At 36.7% G+C, this 27,758-nt stretch overlaps 1 protein-coding gene across 1 annotated transcript; it reads right to left on the bottom strand.

Moving 5' to 3' along the window:
• On the bottom strand, nucleotides 1-27,758 carry LOC127225063 (selection and upkeep of intraepithelial T-cells protein 2). Its single transcript, XM_051188328.1, has 7 exons — nucleotides 27,686-27,758; nucleotides 26,173-26,520; nucleotides 23,225-23,506; nucleotides 15,608-15,723; nucleotides 3,896-3,902; nucleotides 2,201-2,293; nucleotides 1-197 (listed from the first exon to the last, which is right to left on the bottom strand). Exons 1-7 carry the CDS (start codon nucleotides 27,756-27,758, stop codon nucleotides 1-3), a joined length of 1,116 nt encoding a protein of 371 aa, XP_051044285.1.

Raw genomic sequence — 27,758 nt, 5'->3', positions numbered from 1 at the left:
TCACCTTCTAGACATCTGAGCAACAATCATGTGATCCAGATCTTCTGAGTTGCCAGGATTCCTTTCATAATTACCTTTCAATCTGAAGTAAATAAATGAAACGAGGTTGATGATGAACACTATCAGCACACACAGGACCACACTAATATCTTCTACCCACAAAGTATCCAGTTCAAAATGTGGATCTGAAATTGGGACTGGGAAAATAGGAAAGAATCAGGACATTTTCAGCCAAAACGATGGATAGATTATGCATTGAAAGGTAGCTTTGCTTTTCAGGTTCCTGTTGCTCCATGCCTCCTACATGTACAAGAATAATGCAGAAAAAGTTGGCCTACATGATTTTGGAGATGAGCATGTTTTTGTTAAGCCTGGAAGAGGCTATAAGGAGACAGGTACATTTTCTTCTCAAGCAGTATGGCCCCTGCTCTTACTAGTCTGTCTGAAGAATACATGGTTAGATTATGCTTTTATCTGTTCTTATTTAGTACTGAGGCTCCTCATGAGTTCTGGCCCATATAGAATACCATGAAACAGATAATGCTTAGATGACTGGGACCTGTGAAATGGAAGAGATCTTAAAATTCTTAAGCATCATATACCCTAGGAAGTATCCTCTCTTTATTGTCATCTTCTTCTCTGTCTCAATATTCCAAATATTATACATCTTCCTTGATACCTATCTGTCCTATTTCCTCTGTCATCAGGGTATCCTCTTAAGACTCACTCATTGAAATCTAGATCTTGGGAAGAGGGAATTTTGGTTCCTCTCCATCCACCTACAGATGCACTCTCCAACATAAGACACAGATTCATCCATTGCATCCTTCTAAAGAATATCAAGTGAGGAATAGTTTCCTTGTCACTCCTTAGGTTTTGGACTAGCTCTGAAATGGGTTAAAAAAAAGACACACTCATAGGAGAAATGAATAGACCTCTTGTGGAATTTCACTGCTCTGGTGCAGTCCCCACCAGTCTGCAGGCAGGCTTTACACTGCACTCCCCTCCCCCACTGGATTCTGTCTGGCCAAGATCCACTGTGCTGCCCAACCACAGGCACATGAACATCTTCCCCTTGGCCAGCCCTTCCTTACAACTGCAGCAGACTAATGCGCACAGGTGCAAACCACAACAAATGGAAGAACAGGTATAGGCACAAGTCATACTGGTTAGAAGAAAAGATGACCAAATGCCAGTGTAAGAATACAATCAACAGACGGGGGTTGGTGGCTCACACCTTTCATCCCAGCACTCGGGAGGCAGAGGCAGGTAGATCTCTGTGAGTTCAAGGCCAGCCTGGTCTACAGAGCTAGTTCCAGGATGGGCTCCAAAGCCATAGAGTAACCCTGTCTTGAAACAAACAAACAAACAAAAACAAAACAAAACAGAAAAAGAGTAGTGAACAACTGCAAGAGCAATATGGCACCACCAGAAATCAGTGATCCTACAACTGAAAAACATGAAGATTCCAATGCAACCAAAAAAGAAAATGAACTTAATAGGTAGTTTATAAAGATGATAGAGGCTCTAAAAGAAAGAAAGAAAAGAAAAAGAAATCAGGGCTGGAGAGATGGCTCAGAGGTTAAGAGCATAGGCTACTCTTCCAGAGGTCCTGAGTTCAGTGTATAGAAACCACATGGTAGCTCACAACCATCTATAATGATATCTGATGGCCTCTTCTGGTGTTCAGGCAGAACACTGTACATATAATAAATAAGTCTTAAAAATAAAAATGAACCCATTTTAAAAATTGGAAGAAATCAATAAATCCCTTAAAGAAAGCAAAGAAAAACAATCAAACAGGTACAGGAAACAGTTTAATACTTGAAAACTGAGAGATAGAAACAATAAAGAAAACACAGAATAAATTCTGGAAATGGAAAATCTAGGGAAGTGAACAGGAACTACATATGCAAGCATCACCAAGAGAATACAACAGATGGAAGAGATAATCTCAGGCATTGAAGATATGCTAGAGGAAATGGATTCATCAGTAAAAAGATGTTAATCTAATAAATTCCTAACACAAAATAGGGATAGAAGAAGGCTCTGTAATTGTGGCATGTGTTCTCATGGCCTATTGACCCTGGACTGTAGTTCAGATAATGATCACTTTTCTTATACTAAATGTCTTAATGGGCATTTGGAAAGATGGGAGAAGACTTTAACAGGATGGCAGCCACCTCTTGCTTTCACATACCTCTTTGTCTTAGATGCAAAATGAGATTGACTCCTATAATTGCAAATATTGAAATAATGAGTAGTATCACAGTCTTTTTCCAAGGACACCTACCTAAAGAAAGAAAATGTTATTATCATTTGACATTTATCTGGAGGTACGTTACATTGAAAAAATACATCAAGAATGCAAGATCTATTCTCTCAGTGCATTTTAAAGCTGTATTTAAAAATTTTTATATTATAATACAACTACATTATTTCCCCATTCCCTTTCTAAAGAGATTATTTCCAGTGTAATTTGGGAATAACTGGAGAGGGGAATGCCCGGGTACAAGTGTAAAGGCTATTTTTTAATACTTCCTCCTTTATTCATTGAAGAGGAAAAGTTGAAGAATTATAATATAAGAGAACAGGTGTAAAAGAGATAGCTGTTCTTTAGGTGGGGAGATTTGGTAATGAGACCAAGCAGGCCCAGAGAAAGTAGCTAACTATTACTCCATCAGACTTGTTGATGGGAGTTGTCATTCTGTATATGTTTCTCATACTGGTTAATAAATAAAGACTGTTGGCCAATAGGAAAGGAAGATAGGAGGGACTAGGAGACAAGGAGGAGAAAGGAAGGAGTAAGGAGGAGTCAGGATGGAGAGCCTGGAGAGAACAGAACCGCCATTCCTCCACTCTCGGTAAGACCACGTGGAAATACATAGAAATGGGTTAATAATTAAGACAGAGCTAGCTGATAAGAAACTAGCACCTGGACAACAGCATAATATCAAATACAGAGTCTCTGTGCATTATTTGTGGCTGGTGGCGTGGCGGCAGGAAAAGACCAGGCTGCAGGTAGAAAAACCGTACTCGTTACAACTTGTCATGAGTATGCATTATTAAGAACAAGAGGTAGATCTATGTATTACTTATTATCATTTTTTTTCTGTTTGAAAGAGGCAAAGGAGGACAAGTTTGAAGACCTCTTAACTGCCTAAGACACACCGATTTCCATAATGTGAGAAATTATTATCATAGGGAGTGTCTATTCTGCTACAGAGGTACAGTGACTGTGGAGGTTTAAGTGAGTATGGTCACCATAGTCTCATATATATTGGTTATCAGTTGTTGGAATTTTCAGGAAGGATTAAGAGTTATGGTCTTGTTGTAGGAGGTGTGTCTCTGGGGGATGGCTTTGGGGTTTTAAAAGCTTTCCTCCATTCTCTCTCTCACCCTCTATCTTATTTGCAAATAAAGATATAAAAATGTCATCAATAAGAAGAGAACATTTATATCTACAGATTATTATCTAACATAGAGAGTGTTTTGAATTCATGGCTTTAATATAAGTGGGCCCTCCATAGACCCCAGCAAAGATAGGCTGGGAAAGAGCTGTTTCTATCACATAACAGTGTTCATAAGGGCAGGTAGAAATTTAAAAGTAAAGGGAGATACCTCAGAGAAATGCAGAAACATGCTTACCCAAATCCTCAGATGATGGATATATTGAATTATTTGGAGGAGATCTTGAAGACCTGGATATGCTTTGGCAACATAGCACTGTGACAAAAAAAAAAATTTTACACAAGTTTAAGAGTTTCAATTTTATTGTTGCATGTTCATCATACCTAGTGATCAATTTCTTTAAGATAATTTCTTTCAGCTATATCTTAAACATTGGCCATATTCCCCTCCAGAAATCTTTTGTCTCCTCCTCAATTTAGGAAACCTTTCCCCTGAGACAATCTTGCTTTTATGTTCACTTAACACATATTTAAAATTTTTCTTTGTATTTATGTGAATCCTAGAATTCACAAATGAGGAAAAATGTGATACATGAATTTCTGAGTTATATTAGTTAAAATACCAGTTTCTTACCAATGAAAATGGTATTCTTTATAGCTGAATAAAATTCCACTATGCATGCATACCTCATTCTCATATATTTTTATCTAGTCCTCTGTTCACAGACATAAAAATTGATTTTATACTTAGTTTTTGTGAGTAGTACTACAATAAATTGAGATGCACATTTTCTCAGTTGTATGGTGACTTGGATTCATTGGGAATATAAACCCAGTACTGACAATAATGAGACATATCAAAGTTCTAATTTTAAGTTTTTGACTTTTTTTCCTGTATGATTTGTCATTGGCAGAAGTGAACAAATAACAATCTCAGATACTACATCCACAGTAGGACAAAAAAAAAAATGTACTTCAGCAAAGCCTAGTTTTGTGGATCAGTAAGTTTCCTGGGATTACTTGGAACATGTCCGACTCAAGGTTAACTGTATAACTAAAGGGTACTTTCCAGTATGAATGGTGAGTCATAAATATTGCCTCCCTGGAGGTCTTTGCTCAACTTACAGGCAACTTCCACTAAAAATATATCCCCAGAAGTTGTTTACTGATTTTGTAAGCAATAATGAAGATACAAATCATGATATTCACAAGTTGTGTGAGCTTCCTGACACTTTTAAGTTTCCTTAGCTTCCTAAGTATTGTGAGTTTTCTTTCACTTTCTAGGAAGAAATGTTTCCAGTTAAAGAGAGCTACACAACACTCCATTCCTTTATTTAGCTCTTATATTCTTTCGATTCAGTTAAGTCATTTTCTGAAATTTGCAGAATGTTGTGTAAATGTCAAATATTTTTCATTATGGCTGAGCCTTGATCAGTATAACAAAAGTCACTTTCTCAGGATTGACAAGTTATAAGTCTCCATAGAGACTACAAAAGAGAAAGTTCTCTTTACATTCTAGTAACAGAAGTGCTTTATTTGTAGAAATACTCATGTTTAGGATGAAATTTTGTGCATACTCTACAACTGCTTATCTCCACAGCATTGTTTGGTGCTATGACAGCCAGCAGTCAGAGAGGGAACTTCCAGCTCTGTCCTATCCTGATTTTTATGTTGTGTAACCAAAGGGTACAGTATCTTTAACAACAGGTATCATCATCTGGTTTTGTCATAACCAACAGCAGTAGAAATAGACTTTGCAGTTTGTGAGGACTTAGGACTTCTTTGGCCTCAGAAGCTTTCTAAAGAGTTAGTTCTTATGTGATAATGGGAATTTCATCTAACCTCCTTTTGGCTCCTAGCAGTGTCTTTTTTTGGTGGTTTTTACTTACACATGGGGACCTGGAATACTTGCTTTTTGATAACTATAAGATATTTATGAGTTAGCCTTACACAATGAAACCTCTTTAACAGAGCACAGATAAGGTCTTTAAAAACTTATTACTGTCTACGTCAAACAAGAATTACTTGATTCTAGAGAGCTAAATGAACACTAACAGAGAAAAATGTGGCAGTATGAAACTTGCGTGAAAAGATCCTATCATGTATATCAATCATTTCATTATAAAAAGAAATGTTGATTGTAGCATGGATTTTAATTTGTCTTAATAATAAAAACACAGAGTCAGATATTAGAGGGTGAAAGCTGAACAATCAGAGAAGACCAGTCAGCCAATAGAGATTTGAACTCTATGAAATCTTTAGACCAAAATAGGGAGATGAGCTCCTGTGTCTGTCCTGCCTTATCAATTCCTCTCTCTGCCCAGTCATATCATTTTCTTTTTCATCCTCCCAAGTGCTGGGATTAAATGTGTGTGTTACCACTGCTTGGCCTCTATGGTTAGTTAGTGGCTAGCTCTTCTCTTTGATCTTCAGGAAGCTTTATTTGTTAGAGCACAAACAAAATATCTTCACATTTCTTCATTTTTGTCTAAAATAAAATAGGTTATAACTAATATAAGAAAAATATATACAACAAATACAATAACTACATGCAATATATACAGGCAATAAATATGTCAAAAACACCTAGTCCACTTGCATTTGACAAATTCAGAGAAAATACTCCATTATCTGTCCTATTTTAGTGAGTCCTAAGGTTATATCTAACTCACTTTTTATTCTGACTTGTATTACCAAAACTATCTTTTATGTCTCTCAACTTTATGCATTTACATTACTTTAGTGAATTTATTTTCTGAATATGGTAAAAAGGAAAACTATAACTATAAAGTCTTCAACTCCATCAGAGACCCACGAAGGAAATAATATTACCTGGATATGCAAGAAGTACAAGCAATTGACTTCCAAAGATTTTGAGAAATGAGAGGAAGAGCTGGCTGCCTGAACATTCACCCAAGGTTCCTTTGTAACATTGGGGCATCCATCCCCGACCTACAGGCCTAGTATATCTGACAGACAGTTCTGTGAAGCTGTATATTCTGAAAGACTGTTCTACCTTGTGGAAAAGTTCAGCAGTCACTTTCTTTTGTGTTCTGCTTGTCCAGTTTGGACATCATACTATCAGCAGTTGAGGCAAGTACAGTCTCTTGCACAGTAGATTATTTTTGCCACAAATAAAGTAACTCGATGTGGAGTTTTGTCAATGCCCATTCTCTTCTCTGAAGTAAATTGGTGCTGCCAGGAGCAGACATGTCTCATTGTTATAAAACAGAATCTATGTTATTAAATATCTTAAATGCTACTTTCTGTAGATCTCTGAAGTATTTGAAGACTGTCTATCTAAAATATATCTGTTGGTCTTGAAAATACAATCAACATGACTACAAGTTTAATTGTAATAGGTGACTAGTAACTTGTATTTCTTTATATCCTAATTACTTGGTAATAATAACTTTCAAGGACTAGAAATTTGCATTACATTGTTAAATGAGTTGCATAGGTACAATACCATAAACAACAGTACTAATATATGGACAATGTATGCTAACAAAATTAATATCAAATTTTTATTAATATAAAGAGATGCATATCAATTAAACAGGTAGTTGCTTTTAAAAGTAGGTTCATTAATCTACCCTTTTATCCTATTTAACTTATTCCCTCCTTCCTCCTGTGACATTGGCATTGCATATTGACATGTTCTCATCCTCCCTTTGTTTCTGTTTCCTTGTCATTTCTGTGGCTAGTGTGGAGAATAGCAACATCTTCATGTCTTCCCCCAATATACTCATCCTTTATTCATGTGAGAAAATTCTTCCTGGGCAGAGAGATGAGCCTCAGTTTCATGTATTATCCACAACGAAGGCATGTGACTGATAATAGGACTTTTTTATGAAAGTAGCATGACTTACTTTCAGAGATTGTAACATAGAGTCCACCAAGCATTTGAGGTGAAGTTTCAAACTGACATTAATGAATCATTCCATCATATGCCATGTAATAGAAGATGTCTACACTAAGAATATCCTTCCCAAAGGCCGCCTTTCTATCATGTACCTTAGCATTGGTTGAAAAATTTATAATGATTACTTTGGTCACGTGGCACTACAGAAAAGAGGCAAATCATCCTATACCATAAGGGAAAAGATATTGATACTGACCTGAATAAGATGACTTGCACTAAGAATGATCAGCTTCAAATTGACCATTGTATTTTCTAGGCAACCATTCCTCCCAAGCTTCTCTGGGTTAAATAGACAATGCTCCAACATATGTTTCTTGTAAAATGAAACAGTATTTTTGCTCATTATAATATAAAACATATTATAGGTATACTATAGGATTGGTCTTTTTGTAGTCTCAGTTGAGTTAAATATTAACAGCTGGCTTTGGAGTTGGAGAATGGTTCCTTCTCTAAACCTAATCATGTTTGTTAAAGTAAAATATGTACTCTGACTCAGGTCAGAAGAGCCATCTGATATGGAACAGAAGACAAACAAATATTTAGGACTGTTGTATTGCCACTAATATAATTTTTTGTCATTTTGTGATGATATTAATAGTCATATAGTGTACTAATCAATTCTAGAAAAGTTTCTTTTGTCTTCCTTCATATTCATATACATGATTTCTTGTTCGAATTTCTATCGTTTTTTTTTTTTTTTTAAACAGTGAACCATGACCACGCCTAACAGTAACTCTTGGAGTCTACAAAGGGAGGATGGAGCCCCACAATGACAATTTCACTTGGACAATCACAACACCATTATGCTAAACAACACAAACTAAAGTTTAACTTTGAATTAAAAACTGCTCATAACAATTTTGAAGTGACTTGCTGAGATGATGCAGCCTCACAGATACTGCTTGGAACAGTTTTGAGGTGGCTAGCTAAGGTGATTCAGAGTACTTTAGCATCTGAAACAAATGATACAGCTTGACAATCAAAATTTTCTTTTCAGGATCGCCTAAAGATATTGCTGCCCACAGACAGCAGGAAGTACTTTAAGAACATGGCACCCACATTCCAAAGTGGTGAGATGGGTGGTTTTTGGTCACTCTTTGGGATATGGACATTTACCATTATTTAGGGGGATTGGTTACAAAATGTTGTTGCTTATGATCAGGAAGCAAGTTGAACAAAGGGGATTATATTCAATGTTTTATTTTGACTAAAAAAGATAGGAATTCAGGTATGGTAGTATAAAAAGGGTAGATTACTGAATCTACTCTGAAAAGAATAAAGGGAAGATATAGAGATGTTGGGATGAAAAGGTAGATTATTGAATTTACCCTTAAAAGCAACTACTTGATTTAAACATTTTACATTGGTTTAGATTTCTGTATATAATATACAAATGTTGTATATTGATACAAACTTGAGATTAATTTTGCTATGTTTCTAATATTCTAGGTATTGTATCTATACAGCTCATTTAACAATGAAATACAAAATTCTAGTTCCTGAAAATTATTATTACCAACTATAAAGACAATTAGGAAATGTAATTTAGTAATTAGTCAACTATAACAATTGAACTTATAGTTACTTTAGTTATGTTTTCAATGTTAAACTGATATATTAGAAAGGCAGGCCATCTTCAAACACTTCAGAGATATACAGAATATTGCAGTTAAATAAGGATCAGGATAAACAAATAGGCCAAATAGATGTTTTTTCAGGGAGAAATAACTTACAACCTAGACAGATTAACACCAGCAGTCTCCACCGGATGCTCTCCTCTCCATGACCCGCCAGCAAGAGAGCTTCCCGGGCTCCTCCTCAGACCTCCTTCCACAGGTCACATCCGCCCCTGGCTCCACCCCCCAATGGGTGCCACAGAAGGAGACAAGTGAATATCCCTCTACAACAGAATATAGCATTTAACATGTTTTAATAACATAGGTTCTTTTGTTATGATAATGAGACATGTCTGGCCTGGTATCACCAATATATGTCAGAGAAGATGATGAGCGTCGAAGAAACTCCATATGGGGTTTATTTCTTTGTGGTTAAGGTAAGTCACTGGGCCAGAAAGGCCCTTGCCTCAACTGTTGCTGTCCAAATTGGACATACAGGACACCAAAAAGAGTAACTATAAACCTTACCAAGACTAGGTGGTCCAGTCCCTCAGGTTATCCTGGTTCACAGAATGTCTGTCGGATGTGCTTAGGCCTATTGGCTGAAGATGGATGCCCCCACATTGCAGAGCAATCTTGGGTGACTGTCCAGGCAGCCAGATGTTTCTGTCATTTCTCACATTCTTTGGAAGTTGCTTGCTCTCACTTCCTGTTTTCTCAGTTAATATTATTTCCTTCTTGGGTCTCTAAGGGAGTTGAAGACTAAATAGTATACTTATAGTTTTCCCTGTTTACCATAATCAGAAAAAAAAAAACCTCACTATAGATTTATTAAGTGTAATAGGTTTAGAAGATATTAAAAGATAATTTGATATGCATATTAGAATAGAAAGAAAATTAGGTACGATACTTTGGACTCATCAGGAAAAGGTATTTTCTCAAAATTTGTCATATGCTTATGGAATAGACATTGCATTTATCGTCATGTGTATATTGTATATAGTTACTGTTCCTACTGTACATAATTTTTCTCATATTGGTTATAACTTTTTAAAAATGTTTGGACAGTTTTGGAGTCAAAGCATTTTTTTATTTAATTTATTATTTTACATGTTGATCCCAGTTCCCTCTCCCTCTCTCCCTTCTTCCCTCCCTTTTGCCCTCTCTGTCCTCTCACATGCACCCTAACAACCCTCCCCTCCCATCCCCCCACCCCAATTCCATATGTAGGGCAATGCCATCTAGGTGGGGTCATGTAGATCTGACAGGTCACTTGAAGTAGGGACTAGGGCTTCTCTCCTGTCTCTAGATTAAGGCAGTTATCCCTCCATGGGGGATGTGTTTGCAAGGTCCTTTTGTGCACCAGGGGTACATCCTGGCTCCACTGTCTGAGGTCCCTTAGACTTCTCAGTCCTTCTGGCTGAGACCCATATTCAGGGGGGCCTGAGTCAGTCCCATGCTGGCTTCCCAGCTATCAGTCTGGTGGCCCTTAGCTCCTCCTTGTTCAGGTAAGCTGTCTCTATGTGTTTCTGCCACCTGGTCTTGTCCTCTCCATCTGCATCTGGGTTCTACTTTGACTCTGTGTTTACGTATGGGTGTTTGTTCCTGTTTCCAACAGGCATTAGTTAAGGGCTCCATGGATAAGTTAGTTGTTGATCTCACTCAAGTTACTGGGGAAAAGGATTTCCATTTTTGTTTCCACAGAAAATGAAAAGCTGTGGATTCCTTCCAGACCAATGTGGTTTGATCAAGCCAGACCGCCTGAAACAGAGTACCAGGTGATCCTACATTCAAAACAGCTGGAAAAAGCAGCCTTACAAACTACAGCCAGGATTTCTTCATCTTCCTAGAATCCCCCATGACAGCGCCCCTTACCAGCAGGAAGTAGTTTGGAAAGAACGATGCCCAAATTCCCAAATATTGTCTATAAATGTTTGTTTTTCTATAAATGGACTTGGTTATATAAAATAAATAAATAAATTTTAAATAAATGGAAAAAAATAAAAACACACAGAAAAAAAATTGCACAAAAAGGGGATATGTGGTGATATCTTTCTTGCACAAATAAAGCCTGTCTGGGGTCAGAGAATGGAGTCTGCCACTACCTATCCATATAGGTCTGGAGGTCTGTAAGACAGGAAGTGACATATCTGGGTAGAAACTGCCACTAGCTAACTATAAAGGTCTGGAGGTCTGTACATACAGGCAGGAAATGACATAGCTGGGCAGTAACAGCATATAAGCATGGACAAACAGGAAATCACTTCCTTCTCTGCAGAGATGCTTAGAAGATAAGATGTACTATGGCTTGCTCCCTCTCTCTGATCTCTCAGCATTCCCCTCTATATCTGACTCTGGTCTTTCATTATCTAGACTAATTAAGAACTTATTTTACAATACTACATAACCTTACAGGGTAAGCAGTTACAGAAAGATCAAATCAAACTCTAAAGGATATGCCAAATTAACAGAAAAGAATAACAAAGTCCCCTAGATATAGACTGAATAATGTTTCATTAACTTTTAATTTTCTGAATGCTAATAAGAAATGAATGACAGCTGCAGAGATACATTGGCTAATAGGGAAAAACTACAGAATTAGATCAGCCTGTATACTTTAAAGATGTGCTGACCTCAGAATGAAAACTAGGGTATGTGTTATGTTGGGGAAGGTGATTTGCTTTTGTTTCTACAGGAGAAGAAAAGCTATGTATACCATCAAAATTAATAAAGATTAAATTTGACCAAGAGACGTTTCTTGATTAGAAGTGATAGTTAATAAAACAGAATGGCTGTTCAATTTAAACTAACTTTAAAACTAACAAATGATTCTCATTTGATCACTACAACTTTCCATAATGGAAATCTGAAGACCAGTGGATAAATGAGACATCTGAAGAAAAAAAACAAAACAAACAAAAAAACCCAAATCATCCACAAATTGTCCTGAGAAAAAACGTAAATTAGCCTACACATCTCCAACAGGATAAAATTTCATAAATTTCCCCAAATGTTTGTTTCTGCTTTTCTCTACAGATACATGATACAAATAGGCTTTTTTGTTGTTTCAGAGCAATAAAGATTTAAAATTGGTTTTGGAGTTGGAGTGTAGCTCTTTCCTTCTCTAAACTCAAACATGCTTGCTAAAGTAAAATTTAAAATTTCTGTCTCATGTCTGAAGAGAAACTGAAGAAAAAAAAATATAAGAAATTTTGTATTGGCACTAATCTCATAATCTTTTAGTTTTATTTTGACTCTTTAACAGCTTTTGTTAAGGTATTAATATTACCTCAAAATTTATAATATTAATACATATATATGTATATATTTTACAGTTTTTGTTATTATATCAATGGTCACATAAAATACTAATTAATTCTAGAAAAAGCCATCATCTAGCTTCCTGTACATGATTTAGGGTTTGAGTCTCTATCATGTAACTGGGAATTAACTGTTTGTACTCTGGATGTACATACCAAATATTGGTCTTTTAACTTCGTTGAAATCTGTTGCATATGACATTTAAAATGTTTAAGTTTTCTGAAATGAACCATGACCATGTGGAACAGTGACCTTTGAAGTCTCCAAAAGGATGATGGGTCCCCACAATGATGCTTCCACCAGGACTATGATAACACCACTAAACTGAAAAACTCCTAAAGATAGGTATTAGACTACCAACAGCTCACGACAATTTTGAAGTGGCTAGCTGAGATGATCCAGCTGCATAGACTACTCTAGCCTAGACCTGAGATAAGCCTTGCCCTTTCCTATTATGCAGAGACTGGATAACAAATGTTATAGCTACCTATTCCAGGACTTGACAATTAACCCAAATTTTTCTTTATAGGATCCCCTGAAGATGCTGTTGCCCACAGAAAGCAGAGGTTGGGTGAGTAGTTTTTGGTCATTCAATGTGTTTTGGATGTTTGTCTTTTTTTAGGAGGGTTGTTTATAAGTTGTTATTGGTAATGACAGGAAAATTTTTGAACAAAGAAGATTAGATTCAGCGTTCTTATTTTGAAAAGGAAAAAAAAGAAATATAGATAGATATGATAAATACAAGCATAGATTATTTAATCCACTATGAAAAGAAAAAAGGGCATTTATAAATAGCATAAAAATTTAGATTATTGAATGCATTTTAAACCAAAAACAGCTAATAGCTTTAAAAATTTAAATTGGCTTGATTTTTACATATTGATATAAAGTTGAAATTATTTTTGTTAGAATATACTGTATATACATTTCTAATTTTCTTCAAGGTACCTTTGCAACTCATTTAACAATGCAATACACATTTTTTGCCCTTGATAGCTATTATTACCACCCATTTCAGATAAGGAAATTCAGGTTTGTAATTAGTCACTTATTACAATCAAACTTGTAGTCATATTTGGTATGTTTACAAGGTCAAACAGAGATGCACTAGACAGGTCATCTTCAAATACTTCAGAGACCTACAGAATATGGCATTTTAGCTATTTCAATACCATAGATTCTTTTTATACGACAATGAGATATGTCTGCTCCTTGCAGCACCAATTTATTTCTAGAAGATGATGGACATTGAAACACCATGTGGAGTTTACATTCTTGGTGGCAAAAATAAGCCATTGTGCAAGAGATTGCTTTTGCCTCAACTTTTGACAGTATGCTGTCCAAATTGGACAAGAAGGACACAAAAGAAATTATTACTAAAACCTTGATAAGAAAAGGTCAGACAGCCCTTTAGAATATATGGCTTCACAGAAACATTTTTCAGATTTGCTTGGATGCCCAAACATTGTACAGGAACTTTGGTGACTGTCCAGGCAGTCAGAAGTTTCTGTCATATCTAACAGCCACTTGTTTGAACTTCTTGCTTAGTCAGGTAATATTATTTCTTTTTGGGTCTTTGATCAAGTTGAAGATTTTATAGGTATAGTTTTTCTTATTACCAGTTTCATGAAGGAAATCCACCAATGAGGTAAATATATATATATATATATATATATATATATATATATATATATATGTTTTGAGGTTGAGAAATATAAAAATACAATGTTTTGGTTGGTAATGCATGTTAGGATAGAATGTAAATTAGGTACAAATTTTTAGATTCACCAAGATAGGATAGATAGATAGGGAGTATTTTCTCTGGCTTTGTCGATTGCTAATAGATTAGACATTGTTGATGTATTTATTTCCTGAATATATTGTATAGAGTTATTGTGCTGTAGCAAATAAAATAAAGATTGCCTGAAAATCAGACAGTTGAGCTAGCTACTATCTAGCCATAGAGGTCGGGAGGTCTGTACAGACAGACAGGAAGTGATATGGCTGGGCAGAGAGTGGAATGAAGATCGGAGAACACAGACGATCCCTCTTTTTTTGCCTAAGAAGTTAAGGAGTTTAGGTGTGGCTGTCATTTGCTCCTTTGTCTCTCTGAACTTTCAGTATTTACCTCTGTATCTGACTCTGGGCTTTTATTATTAAGACCTAACCCAGTCACAAAAAGAGGAATATGGTATGTACTCACTCATTTATGGAATTTAGACATAGAGCAAAGGATCACCAGCCTATAATACACATAACCAGAGAAACTAGGATACAAGGAGGATTCTAAGAGATTCCTATGAGGTCCCTCACAGAAGGGTAAAAGGACAAGATCTCCTGACCATATTGGGAGTGGAGGGGGAAACAGTGAGTGAGAGGAAGCTAGGAGAAAGACAAAGGGAGGAGAGGAAAGCATGTGAGACTAGGAAGATTGACTCAGGGGAGGAACAGATGAGAGAAAAGAGAGAGAGATAGAGGTAGAGAGACCATAAAAGAGGGAGCCATTTTAGGTTTGAAGAGAAAACTGAACCTAGAGAAATGTCCAGAGACTTACAAGACTGACCCCAACTAGCAATTTGAGCAACAGTAGAAAGGCTAACATTAATGCCCTTCCCTGATAATGAGATCAACAACTAACTTATCCACCATCATAAGAGATCTCATCTAGTAGCTGAGGGAAACAGAAGCAGACACCTACAACTAAACACTGAGCCGAACTGGAATCCAGGTGCAGAGAGGGAGGACAAGACCAGGTTGCAGAAACACATAGAGACAGCTGACCTGAACAAGGAGGAGCTAATGGACACCCAGACTGATAGCTGGGAATCCAGCATGAGACTAACTCAGACCCCCTGAATATGGGTCACAGCTAGAAGGCCTGGGCAGGCTAAGGGACTTCAGCCAGTGGAACCAGGATATATCCTTGGTGCACAAAAGGACTTGGGAACACATTCTCCATGGAAGGATACTCCCTTTACCTAGAGGCAGGAGAGAAGGCCTAGCCCCTACTTAAAATGACTTGACAGATTTAGATGACCCCTCCTGGAAGGCAACACCTTACATGTGGATTGGGGGGGTGAGGGGAGGGTGTCTGGGGGTGCATGGGAGTGTGGGAGAGAGGAAAAGAGGTAGGGAGGGAGAGGTAACTGGGATCGATAATAAAATAAATTTAAAAATAATAAATAAATAAATAAGACCTACTAAAACTCATAGGTAAGGTCCTATATAACATGAGACCCAAGAGTTAAGGACTTTCTGGGAAGACTGGCATGAGAAGCAATGATTGAAAAGCTTTAGCTACTTCCCATTATTTACTTGTTCCATACCACTCATACATACTTACCAAATATGAGATGTTGCCGAACACAGGAAGTCAAGAGGAAGGCTATTAGCACACATGTTATTAAACTCAGAATCTGTATCCAAACTCTTCTCCATGAAAACAGTTTGTCTGAAATTTGAGTCACAAAGGTCATCACTGAGAAAACTTGCTTATTCATACATCATTAAGAATAGTGATTCATTTGAAGCTTGATACAATTCCTGTCTACCACCTTGGAATAGTAGGCCTAGGCAAGTGTAGAGAGGTAGTTATCATGGGTTAGATAAAGAACAAACTTTTTCCAGAGTCAAATAAGCCAGATATCATTTAGAGTGTGGTGGATATAAAGGTATGTGGAGGCTATTTCTCTCAATTCTTTCCATTAATACTGCCTCATAAGCTTCCTGGGTGAAAAGGAAGAGACAGAACTAAATCTTCCCCAATGTTCAAGTGTGGGCTGCCAATGAGAATCATAAAGCCAGTCCAAATCAATGTTGCAGAACTCATATCTTAAGTTCCATGTTATGAGCCCTGCTCTATTCAGTGCACTCATTGGTTCTGGGACTACTATTCCTGAATATATTCAGTGACTTAAGTTTGTATAAATTTTCCTTTCCTCTTATTTGAAAATGGAGGTTTCTGTTCTGCCTGGCCCCACAACTGCTTTGCCATGAATAAACACAAAGACTTTTATTAAGTATAAAATGTTTGACTGGTGGTTCAGGCTTTTTTATTGGCTATCTGTCTTAATTATTAACCAATTTCTATTAATGTATGGATTGTCATGAGGCTGTGGTTTACCTGCAATCCTGCATGTTACTCCTTTGCCAACATAGCGTCTCTTCCCTACTTCTTTATGCTTTCCTCTCCCCAGCCTTCTCATCTGGTAGTCCCACGTATGCTACCCTCCTGGTCCTGGTCAATCTTTCTTCCCAGATAAAAATCCTACACCATCTAAAACATGTCATTGTTTCTAGCATGAGGCAATTTAGAGCCCACTGAAAATTCTCCTATATAATTTTGAATGTTTGTTTGTTGTGGAACAAACCTGTATTCAGTTGTTACTTTCATGCACGTAATTTACCAGGTATTAGTTCATATCCCAGATAAACTCTCATGCCTTGTAACCCAGTGATCTTCAATTGGAACCTTGCCAACTTGCTAGTCATTTCAACAACACATTCTTGCATGAGTAAGTTTGATCATGATCCTGTCTTTGTCATAAAACTTTACTTTTTTTATGTTTCATGAATGGAACATATGGTTAAATATTTTCCATTTCCTAAAAATACAACAGTGTGCAAAGTTTGTGTTTATTGTAATTATTTTATAACATGTTGTTTAGAGTTTGTAAATATTTAAAGAAAATATAAGATCATAAAATATACATTTTGTTACTCAATGAAGATGTAATAAGTTAGTAATTATTTCAATTTTACCTTTCCTTATTTACATACACACATATGTATATTTGAAGCAGTTGGAGGGTCAGTATATAAAATCACCAAAGATTGTTTCTTTTGGAAAGGATACTGATCTAGAGAAATAGCATAAGAGAGTTGCATAATAGGTTTAAAAGGAGTAATAATAAAGGAATCAAAGTTAAAAGAGTAAGGAAACAGGGACCTCCAGATGTGTAGAGGCAGGTTGCATGCTTTGTGTTGGTCTTCAAAGTGATATTATGAGGAAGTGAGATTTGAATATGGAATTGAGGAAGTTTGGGAAGTTAGTTGAATTTACATTGTGTTGGAAGAAGAAATAACTAGAGGAAAGATATGAAGACAGAGCTCATCTACATGGATGCATGAATAGATGAGGCAGAGAAGGAGAACATTGGGAGGTGAAGCAATGGGAGTAACAGTGACACAGATAACTGAAAAAAAATTGGGGGTTGTTTAACTATAAGCAAAATAGAGACCAACCTCAGAGTACTTAACATAGATGGTAGTTTAGGTAATCTATTCTATCCTTAAGCTCAGGTTATACCACCATAAGCTAGATAGGAAACAGGAGAGTTTTAGTATGCTATTTCTAAACCATAATAAATGATGCAGGCTTAGATGGCTATGAAAAGCTGATGAGAAATGATGAAGGAGAATTCAATTATTGACCTGATCATTTTTCTCTAGGATTCATTCTTTTCTGATTTTCTGGATCTATAATTTCATCTTAAATCCCATGATTCCAGGTTAACACCAAATGATGAGCACTCCCCTCAAGTCCTTATAGATAGGAACCTTTGTGGTGGAAAGAATATTCAGTGGACTGCTCAAAACCTCTCAACTTTAGCTTTTGTTTATTCATGGCTGTATAATTTCAAGGCCTATATTGTCACAGGGCATCTTTGGACATGTTCTATCAATGTGGTCAGAGTGAAATTAAATTCTCTTCTTTTGTTTTCAGGTTTTACACCCATTTTTCTTTTTTAGGACATGTGTCTAAATCTAGGTCATTGGAACAACTGCTATCTGGGGCCCTGAGTCAGACATCTGTCCTGAGACTCCAGTAACAATGAAAGTCTGCTATATTTTAATGGTAGACCCAGCATTATTTTTTTGTATGCATGAATGTGATAGGAAATTGAAGTAATTGGTGACTTTAATGACTTGGTTCTGAGAACTGAAAATATGAATTGCTACTCCAAAGCACTCAATTCTGCAAGATTGGGAGTAACACTGAATTTACAGTTTAGTTCTTATTGTGCTCCTTTTTTGATACTTATTAAATTTTGGGCTGACTTATGAGTTTTCAGACGAGAGCAGAGCAACAGAGGAGATGTATCTTAAGGAAGAGTAAGAATTCTTGTGGTACTTAAAGTCATGAGATAAAAGGAAGTATGAAGATAGTAAGGCCTCAAAAACTATGCCTTGGGCTTCAAGCCACTGAATCCCTTAGAGCGACCTGGAGGCAAAACAAAGGAGCCAGCAGCATAGAGCACCATTCCTGCTCTGCCTCTCCACCTTTATGTTAGAGAAGTAGAGAGGAGAGGGAGAGACCCCACATGTACCCACTGGAAGAAGAGATGGGAAAACAACAATATAAGAACACCTCCAACAACAGAAAGACTTATATGACACACCAGGGGCTAGGGATTCTATGCCAGTAAGACCTGAACATCTCAACGCAGATGAAGCAGAAGAGAATGACCTTAAAAATAACTTCATGAAAATTATAGAGCCTCTCAAAAAGGATATGAGAAAATCCCTTATAGAAATGGAAGAAAAAACAAACAAAAGCAAGAAATCAACAAATCTCTTAAAGAAAGCAAGGAAAGCCAAGATAAAACAATCAAACAGATGAAGGAAACAATTCAAACAGTCTGTGACATGAAAACTGAAATAGAGACAATAAAGAAAACACAAATAGAGGGAATGCTGGAAACAGAAAAGCTGGGTAAATGTTCAGAAACTACAGATGCAAATATAACCAACAGAATACAAGAGAAAGAAGAGAGGATCTCAGGCGCTGAAGATAAACTAGAGGAAATATACACATTGACCAAAGAAAATCTTGAATCCAACAAATACTTAACATAAAATGTCCAGGAAATGTGGGACACCATGAAAAGGCCAAACCTAAGAATAATAGGTATAGAAGAAGGCAAAGAAACCCAGCTTAAAGGTGCAGAAAATATTCTCAACAAAATAGTAGAAGAAAACTTTCCTAACCAGACAAAGACATGCCTATGAAAGTACAAGAAGTGTACCAAACACCAAACAAACTGGACCAAAGGAAAATAAAGTCCCCTCACCATATAATATTCAAAACATCAAACATACAGAATAAAGAAAGAATACTAAGAGCAGTCAAGGAAAAAGGCCAAGTAACATATAAAGGCAGACCAATCAGAATTGCACCTGACTTCTCCATGGAAACTGTAAAAGCCAGAAAGTCCTGGATAGATGTTCTATAAAGACTAAGAGACCATGGATAACAGCCCAGACTACTTTGCCCAGCAAAATTCTCAATCATTATAAATGGAGAAAACAAGATATTTAATGACAAAGCCAGATTTTCACAATACATATCCACAAATACAGTCCTACAGAAAGTTCTGGAAGGAAAACTCGAACCCAAGGACATTAAATATAGTCACAAAACCATAGGCAATAGATAATCCCACTTTACCAGAACCCCCCCCCCCAAAAGCAGGCAAATATACCCATAATACCACCACCACCACCAACTCTAAAACAAACAAGAATTAACAATCAATGGTACTTAACTTCCCCTCAATATTAATGGTCTTAACTCACCTATAATAAAACACAGGCTAACAGAATGGATATGAAGACAGAACCCATCCTTCTGCTGCATACAAGAAACACACCTCAACTTCAAAGGCAGATGCTACCTCAGAGTAAATGGTTGGGAAAATACATTCTAATCAAATGGACCCAAGAAAAAAGCTGGTGTACCTATACTAATATCTAAAAATCTAGACTTCAAACTAAAATAAATAAAAAGAGATGAAGAAGGTCATTTCATATTCCTTACAGGAGAAATCCATCAGGATGAAGTCTCAATTCTGAACATGGGTGCCAAATACAAAGGCACCCATATACGTAAAAGAAACATTACTAAAGCTCACATACATCTCACATAAAACCTCACACACTTATAGTGGGAGAATTCAACACCCCATTCTTAACATTAGACAGAATCACTAGGCAGAATCTTAAAAAAGAAACAAAAGAGCTAACAGAAGTTATAACCCTATTGGGTTTAACAGACACCTATAGAACATTCCATCCAAACACAAAAGAATATATCTTCTTCTCAGATCCACATGGAAGGAACCTTCTCTATTATCAGCCACATGCTTGGCAACATAGCAAACCACAACAAATATAAAAAAATTGGAATAGTCCCCTGTATCTTAATAGATCCCCCTGCTTTAAAGTTAGAATTCAACAAAAACACAATTTGCAGAAACCTACAAACTCATGGAAACAGAACAATGTGCAATTGCAACATTCCTGGGTCAAGAAAGAAAGCAATTAAAGACTTTCTAGAATTCAATGACAATGAAGACAGAACATACTCAAACTTATGGGACACATTGAAAGTAATACTAAGAGGAAAGTTCATAGCACTAAGTGCCCACATGAAGTAGCTGGAGGATATTCACATTAGAGAATTAACAACACAACTGAAAGCTCCAGAACAAAAATAAACAAACTCATCCCAGAGGATCAGATACCAGGAAATAATCAAATGGAGGGAAGAATCAATAAAGTAGAAACAAAGAAAACAATACAAAGAATCAATGTAATAAAGAGTTGGTTCTTCAAGAAAATCAACAAGATAGACAAACCTTTATCCAAACTAATCAAAAAGCAGAGTGAGATTATGCAAATTAACAAGATGAGAAATAAAAAGAGGAACATATCAACAGATACTGAGAAAAATCAAGAGAATCTTCAGGTTATACTTTGAAATCTGTACTCCACAAAATTTGAAACTTTAAAGAAAATGGACCAATTTTATGGATATGTATCAATTACCAAAATTAAATAAAGAACAGATAAGCAATTTAAATTGACCTATAAACCCTAATGAAACACAAGCAGTCATCAAAACTCTCCCAATGCCCCCCTTGTCCCCCCACAAAAAATCCCATGGACAGATGGTTTCAGTGAAGAATTCTATCAGATATTCAAAGGACAGCTAATAATAATACTCCTCAAAGTGTTCGACAAAATAGATGCAGAAGAGTCATTGCCAAACTTTTTTACTAGTCTATAATTACCTTGGTATCCAAGCCATATGAAGACACTACTAAGAAAGAAAACTACAGATTAATATCCCTCATGAACATTGATAGCAAAATACTCAATAAAATACTGCAAATTATATTCAAGAACATATCAGAGAAATCATCCACCATGACTCAGGGATGGTTCAACATACAAAAATCTATCAGCATAATCCACCATATAAACAAACTGAAAAAGAAAAACCATATGAGCATCTCACTACATGCTGAAAAGCCTTTGACAAAATCCAACACCCCTTCATGATAAAGGTCTTGAGGAGATTAGTGATAACAGGAACATACAAAAACATCATGGGTTGCAGAAACACATAAAGATAGCTGACCTGAACAAGGAGGAGCTAACGAGCCCCCCCGGACTGATAGCTGGGAAGCCAGCATGGGACTGACTCAGGCCCCCCTGAATATGGTCTCAGCCAGAAGGACCAAGCAGTCTAAGGGTCTTCAGACAGTGGAACAAGGATGTATTCCTGGTGCACAAAAGGACCTTGGGAACACATCCCCCATGGAGGGATACTGCCTTAACCCAGAGACAGGAGAGAAGTCCTAGTCCCTACTTCAAATGATCTGTCAGATCTACATGACCCCACCTGGATGGCATTGCCTTACATGTGGAATTGGGGAAGGGGGATGGGAGGGGAGGGTGGTCAGGGTGCATGTGAGGGGGCAGAGAGGGTAAAAGGGAGGGAGGGAGGGTTGGAGGGCGAGGGAACTGGGATTGACATGTAAAATAATAAAAATATTATAAAAGCAATATACAGTAAACCGACAGCCAACATCAAACTAAATGGAGAGAAACTTAATGAGATTTCTCTAAAATGAGGAACAGGACAAGGCTGTCCACTCTTTCCATATCACCTCAATATTGTACTTGAAGTTCTAGCTGGAGCAATAAGACAACAAATGGAGATCAAGGGGATACAATTTGAAAAGGAAGAAGACAAATTTTCACTATTTGCAGGTGATATGATATTTACATAAGTGGCAGGAAAAACTCTACCAAGGAACTCCTACAGCTGATAAACACCTTCAGCAAAGTGGCAGGAGATAAGATTAACTGAAAAAAAAAAAGTAGCATTACTATATACAGATAATAAAGAGGCTGAGAAGGAAATCAGAGAGACATCACCCTTTACAATAGCCACAAACAACATAAAATATCTTGAGGTAACGCTAACCAAACAAGTAAAAGACCTATGTAGCAAGCACTTTGCTTCTTTCCAGAATAAAATTAAAGAAGATACCAGAAAATGGAAATATCTCCCATGGTTTTGGATAGGTAGGATCAACATAGTAAAAATGACAATCTTACCAAAAGAAATCCACAGATTCAGTGAAATCCCCATCAAAAACCCAGCACAATTCCTCACAGATTTTGAAAGAACAATACTCAACTTTATATGGAAAAACAAAAGATCTCAGGATAGGCAAAACAAACCTGTACAATAAAGGAACTTCAGGAGGCAACAGCATCCCTGACTTCAAGCTCTACTATGGAGCTATAGTACTGAAAACAGCTTGGTACTGGCACAAAAATAGACAGACCATTGGAGCTCCTGCTCTGGCTTTCTTTGATAAATCACTAAGATATAGGTATATAATCCAAATAGACACTTTTCCTATCCAACTTGTTTATGATGATGTTGATGCCTTATCACAGTGACATATAAACACACTACAATTGTCAAGAATATAGATTGAGAATTAAATACATCAAAGAGAGTAAGAGAGACAAAAAACTAGATTGTAAGTAAGCCCCAGAGAATGCAAGGCCTAAGGAACAAAATCAAGGAAGAATCAGTAATAATTATGTGCAATAATGGCTATTCCTGGAGAACAAAAACATATTTTTACCTGATAGGACAATGTTGATGCTTTCTTCCTGGTGAGTTAGAGGATTTCGAAGGCAGCAAGTGACATTCCGGTGGGAGTTGGCTTTAATAAGAAGGGCCATTGTCATGCTGAACAATTTGTTTCTATTCTGTGAGTGGGATTTTGATGTTGCTGGAATGACCTCGCCTTTGCTGTCTCTCCATTCCATATGAGGCATTGGGAACCAGCCTCCTGAATGACACTCCAACATCACACCTTTTGTATTAGGGGGATGCATAAGAATCTGTATGTCTGAGCTTGTGACTGGTTGACAACAAAAGAGGAAAACAATATTGTTAGGTGTAAATGGAAGAGGAAAGAACAGAAAGAAAATAAAAGTTTTCTTTATCCTGTTTTAGTTCTAATTTCAAAAGATATACTAGTAATCAAAACTCTATAGGATGCAAGTAGCCATATAAATCTCATGAAACTGGCCCTTATGGGAATCAAACCTGAGACCTTGGCATTATTAGCACCACACTCTAACCAACTGAGCTAACTGGCCGAGAGACAGAGAGACAGAGAGAGACAGAGACAGAGACAGAGAGACAGAGACAACAGTGGAAAGGCTAACATAAATGCCCTTTCCAGATAATGAGATCAACGACTAACTTATCCACCATCATGGAGCCCTCATCTAGTACCTGTTGGAATCAGAAGCAAAAACCCATAACTAAACACTAGAATCCAGATGCAGAGAGGGAGGACAAGACCAGGCTGCAGAAACACATAGAGACAGCTGACCTGAACAAGGAGGAGCTAACAGGCCACCAGACTGATAGCTGGGAATCCAGCATGGGACTGACTCAGACCCCCTGAACATGGGTCTCAGCTATAAGGCCTGGGCAGTCTAAGGGACCTCAGACAGTGGAACCAGGATGTATTCCTGGTGCACAAAAGGACTTTGGGTGCACATTCCCCACGGAGGGATACTGCCTTAACCTAGAGACAGGAGAGAAGTCCTAGCCCCTACTTAAAATGACTTGACAAATTTAGATGACCCCTCCTGGATGGCATCACCCTACATGTCGAGTGGGAGGTGGGTGGGAGGGGAGGGTGGTTGGGGTGCATGTGAGGGGGGAAGAAAGGGAAAGAGAGAGGGAGGGAGTGGGAACTGGAATCAATATGTAAAATGAAAAAAGAAAAAGAAAAAAAATCTCATGAAAATGGCAAGGGCTAGATAGAAATCTATAATACACAGTCTGTACCCTGTCCAGACTAAATCAACACAGGAAAGACTTGTTTCATTTGTTTATTCATTTATTTGAACCATATTTTAATTTTTTTTTACTAAGAGTGAGAAACTAACCTTTATCTTTGGATTATGATGAACAGAAATCAAGATTTTTACCATTATATAATTTATAATTTAATGTTTTATCATGGTCACTAGCTAATTTTGAGCTGTAAATAGATCATGAAATTGAATTTCATTATAAGCACAATTGTGGGACTCTACTTGAATCTGTGTATTTCTGTAGTAGGTAATTTTATAATTTGTGAACATTTGTAAATAAAGCTATTTGGAGAAAAGTATATATAGTGTGTCTAGCTACTATTGTCACAAAAATAAAATGAAGAGGTGATAGAAAAGTGGTAGGAGCAAATATTTATTTGTTTCTTTTTGCTTTTCTTGCTGTTTTAGTTTTTTAAATTAATCTTTATTCTTCTTTTTAAATTTTTCTCTTGTGTTGGGGTGGGGGATGATACAGTGGTGAAGGACTGATAGAAAAGGACTGAGAGGTGAGTGGGATTGGGGTGGATGATATAAAATTATTGAAGAATCAATAAAAATTATATTAAAATGTGTTTAATTTAAAATAGGCAATACATCAATAATATGAAAAGCACATACTAACTTAGACAGAATAAACATGTCTGAAAAATGTCTGTGCATTTATTGAAACATAAACTTGCCTAATGCATAAGCCAAAAGAGAAATGATGGAAACGTAAAACACTGTACCAAACCTGCTCTGTCTAGAAAAATTCCTAGGACTAACACACAGTGTGTGTGTGTGTGTGTGTGTGTGTGTGTGTGTGTGTGTGTGTCTAATATAGTTTCCATTTGACCCATAAGACTACCAAAAGCAACAATAGTTAGCTTTTTGTATCATTTGACCTTTAAGCATGGCAACCAGCTTCATTGTGTAAATCTGCTCTAGATCACAGAGGTGAGTGTTGGTGATATCCAATGAAAGTTAAACATCTGGGTTTAGAGCCCTATGTGTATGTGCACAAATTTATGCATTCTTTATTTTTTTTTACATTTTATGCTCTTAACATTCTTTCATTTATTTTTCATCTAGAATAATTCAGAGTAGGGAAAGTAGAATAAATGCTTCATAGTCTATACTTCATATACAGTTTTATATCTGAGAATAATGATGATTTTTCAAAGGATTTAGAAAATTAAATGGTTACAAAGTAGTCAGTGAATTGATTGGAGACAAATGTATATAAGTATTATTATAAAAAGAGTATTTTATTTCTTTCATTGAAAATTTCTATATTATATTACATCTTTTTTTCTATGCATTCTTATAATATCATCCCCATCACCATACCCACCCAACTTTATAGTAAAAAGCATATTTTAAATATTCAGTTAATTTGGAAAATTACTAAAATGTTGTTAGAAATATTTGAAAGGATAATAAAACAACCGAAAAGGAATCTGATTGTTATGTTAGAAACCTAACAATGTATGTAGCTATAAGAAAGTATTTACTGATCAAAACACTTTCTGTACTGTAATAATTTTTATTTTTGATCTTCTATGACATCAAATTCAAAAACTAATTGTATAGAATTCATCTTGCTAATCAAACCATGCAATAAGTGTCAACCACTGATAATATTCCAACTACTCAACCATAGATAGTCTTTAAGTCATAGATATACAGTAGTCTCAGAGGAATCCGTGCCTACCTGTGACCTTGACCTCTGTGATGTGCTCTTCATAAAATTCACCATCTTTGAAGATGCAGTGATATGGCCCATTATCATCGGCAGTCACATTGAAGATCCTTAGGGTCACTCTTCCTTTCCCAATATCATCTTTCAAGAGTTCTGTCCGCTCTACATACTTGGAGATAGTTTCTCCATGCAGGTCTTTACCATTTTTATACAGGTGCACAGGCTGTGTATAGCGGTACCTGAACCAGCGAATCTCCATGTGCTCTGCATTTTGTGGTGGGGACACCTGACAACTGAGTTCAAGGTTCCCCCCCAATGGAGCCAAGACTGGCCTAGTCAAGCCAGACACTGTGAATTCTTCTGTGAAGGAGAATAATCAAAAGACAAGAGTGTGAATTAGTATCTGTGTTCACACCTTTTGTTGAAATAATTTTCTCTGTTAATCCTTTTTATATCTTCTCCTTCTCTCTCTCAAACATCCACACATACTTCAAAGAATGTCACTTTGTTTATCCTGAAGGCATTTTAATTACTAATTACCTAATTGATACTAAAGCAGGAAGTGTTACTACAAGTGGTTAGGGAAGATTTTAAGGAACTATTGGAGGTGTTGAGCCACTTCAAGACAGGCTGGATTCAAGACAAATCAAGGCAGTGTGGAAAACATAGTCAGGGAAAATTGCAGTATGAGTAGGCCATGCCATGTAGTGGAAATTTTGCTGAACTGAGGCTCCAGGGACATTAGGTAATCCATTGCCTGTGTGTCAGGTGATACGTGCACAAGGGTTGTAGATGAGAATGTGGCAGGCACTGCTGCCTCTTTGTGTTAAACTGTTGACCTTTTATGTGGTACAGATGAAGGGGCTGCCACATTCATTGGACTGATGTGTTAATTAATGAGCTTGGATTTTCTGAGATAGTCTTGATATACCCATTTGCCCAGGTGTTCCTGATCCATGCTGATAAGTTAATAAGTGTTATTTTCTTTACTTGTACAATTAAGCAACTTGTGATTTCATTCTTTGAGAGATTCATACTGGGTTGGCAATGATAGTTTACTTGCACAAATGTATATAGTTATTCTGACTGTATACAAACTCAAAATGTAACAAACCGCTGCATTTTAAAATGGAGTCACTCATCACAGTAATCAGCTTGAAAGTTACTGTTCCACATGTTGTAGAGCAGGGAATTGTCTGAACTCCACAGTAAATAAAGATGAAAATTAGTGAATACTATGAATCAAAAAACCAGTAAGCTTTCAACCAATTATTAGAATAGCTGAAATAAAAAACATTGACAACACAAATAATGGCAAAACATGAAGACAATGTGGCTGTTATTTTTTTGTTGGTAGCAATGCAGAATGATTTAGACTGTTGAAGATAGTTTGACATTTTCAAACTGTTATATGTGGGCTTATTATACTTTCTTTCCATTAGTCATGATTCTTTGTACCAAACCTTGATTTTCTTGGCATGTTTGACATTGGTAAGGCTCTTAAGCGCAAGTGAGAGAGACATACCTGAACTGAGCACTACCATCTGAAGGAGGTACAAGATAACACAGTGTGTGCCAAACACCCCTGTAGCTCCCAT

This window comes from Phodopus roborovskii, unplaced genomic scaffold (assembly GCF_943737965.1).
Source record: "Phodopus roborovskii unplaced genomic scaffold, PHOROB, whole genome shotgun sequence".
Lineage (NCBI taxonomy): Eukaryota > Metazoa > Chordata > Mammalia > Rodentia > Cricetidae > Phodopus > Phodopus roborovskii.
This window is presented reverse-complemented; position numbering and strand designations above follow the sequence as displayed.

What these genes read in the sequence shown, in the direction of transcription:
- LOC127225063 (XM_051188328.1), bottom strand. Translation starts at nt 27,758, where the DNA reads ATGGGAGCTACAGGGGTGTTTGGCACACACTGTGTTATCTTGTACCTC. An exon ending in CATCAACATTGTCCTATCAG is followed by an intron (nt 15,724 to 23,224) that starts GTAAAAATATGT and finishes CTCAAATTTCAG; the next exon opens with ACAAACTGTTTTCATGGAGA. An exon ending in TTTGCATCTAAGACAAAGAG is followed by an intron (nt 198 to 2,200) that starts GTATGTGAAAGC and finishes CTATTTTCCCAG; the next exon opens with TCCCAATTTCAGATCCACAT.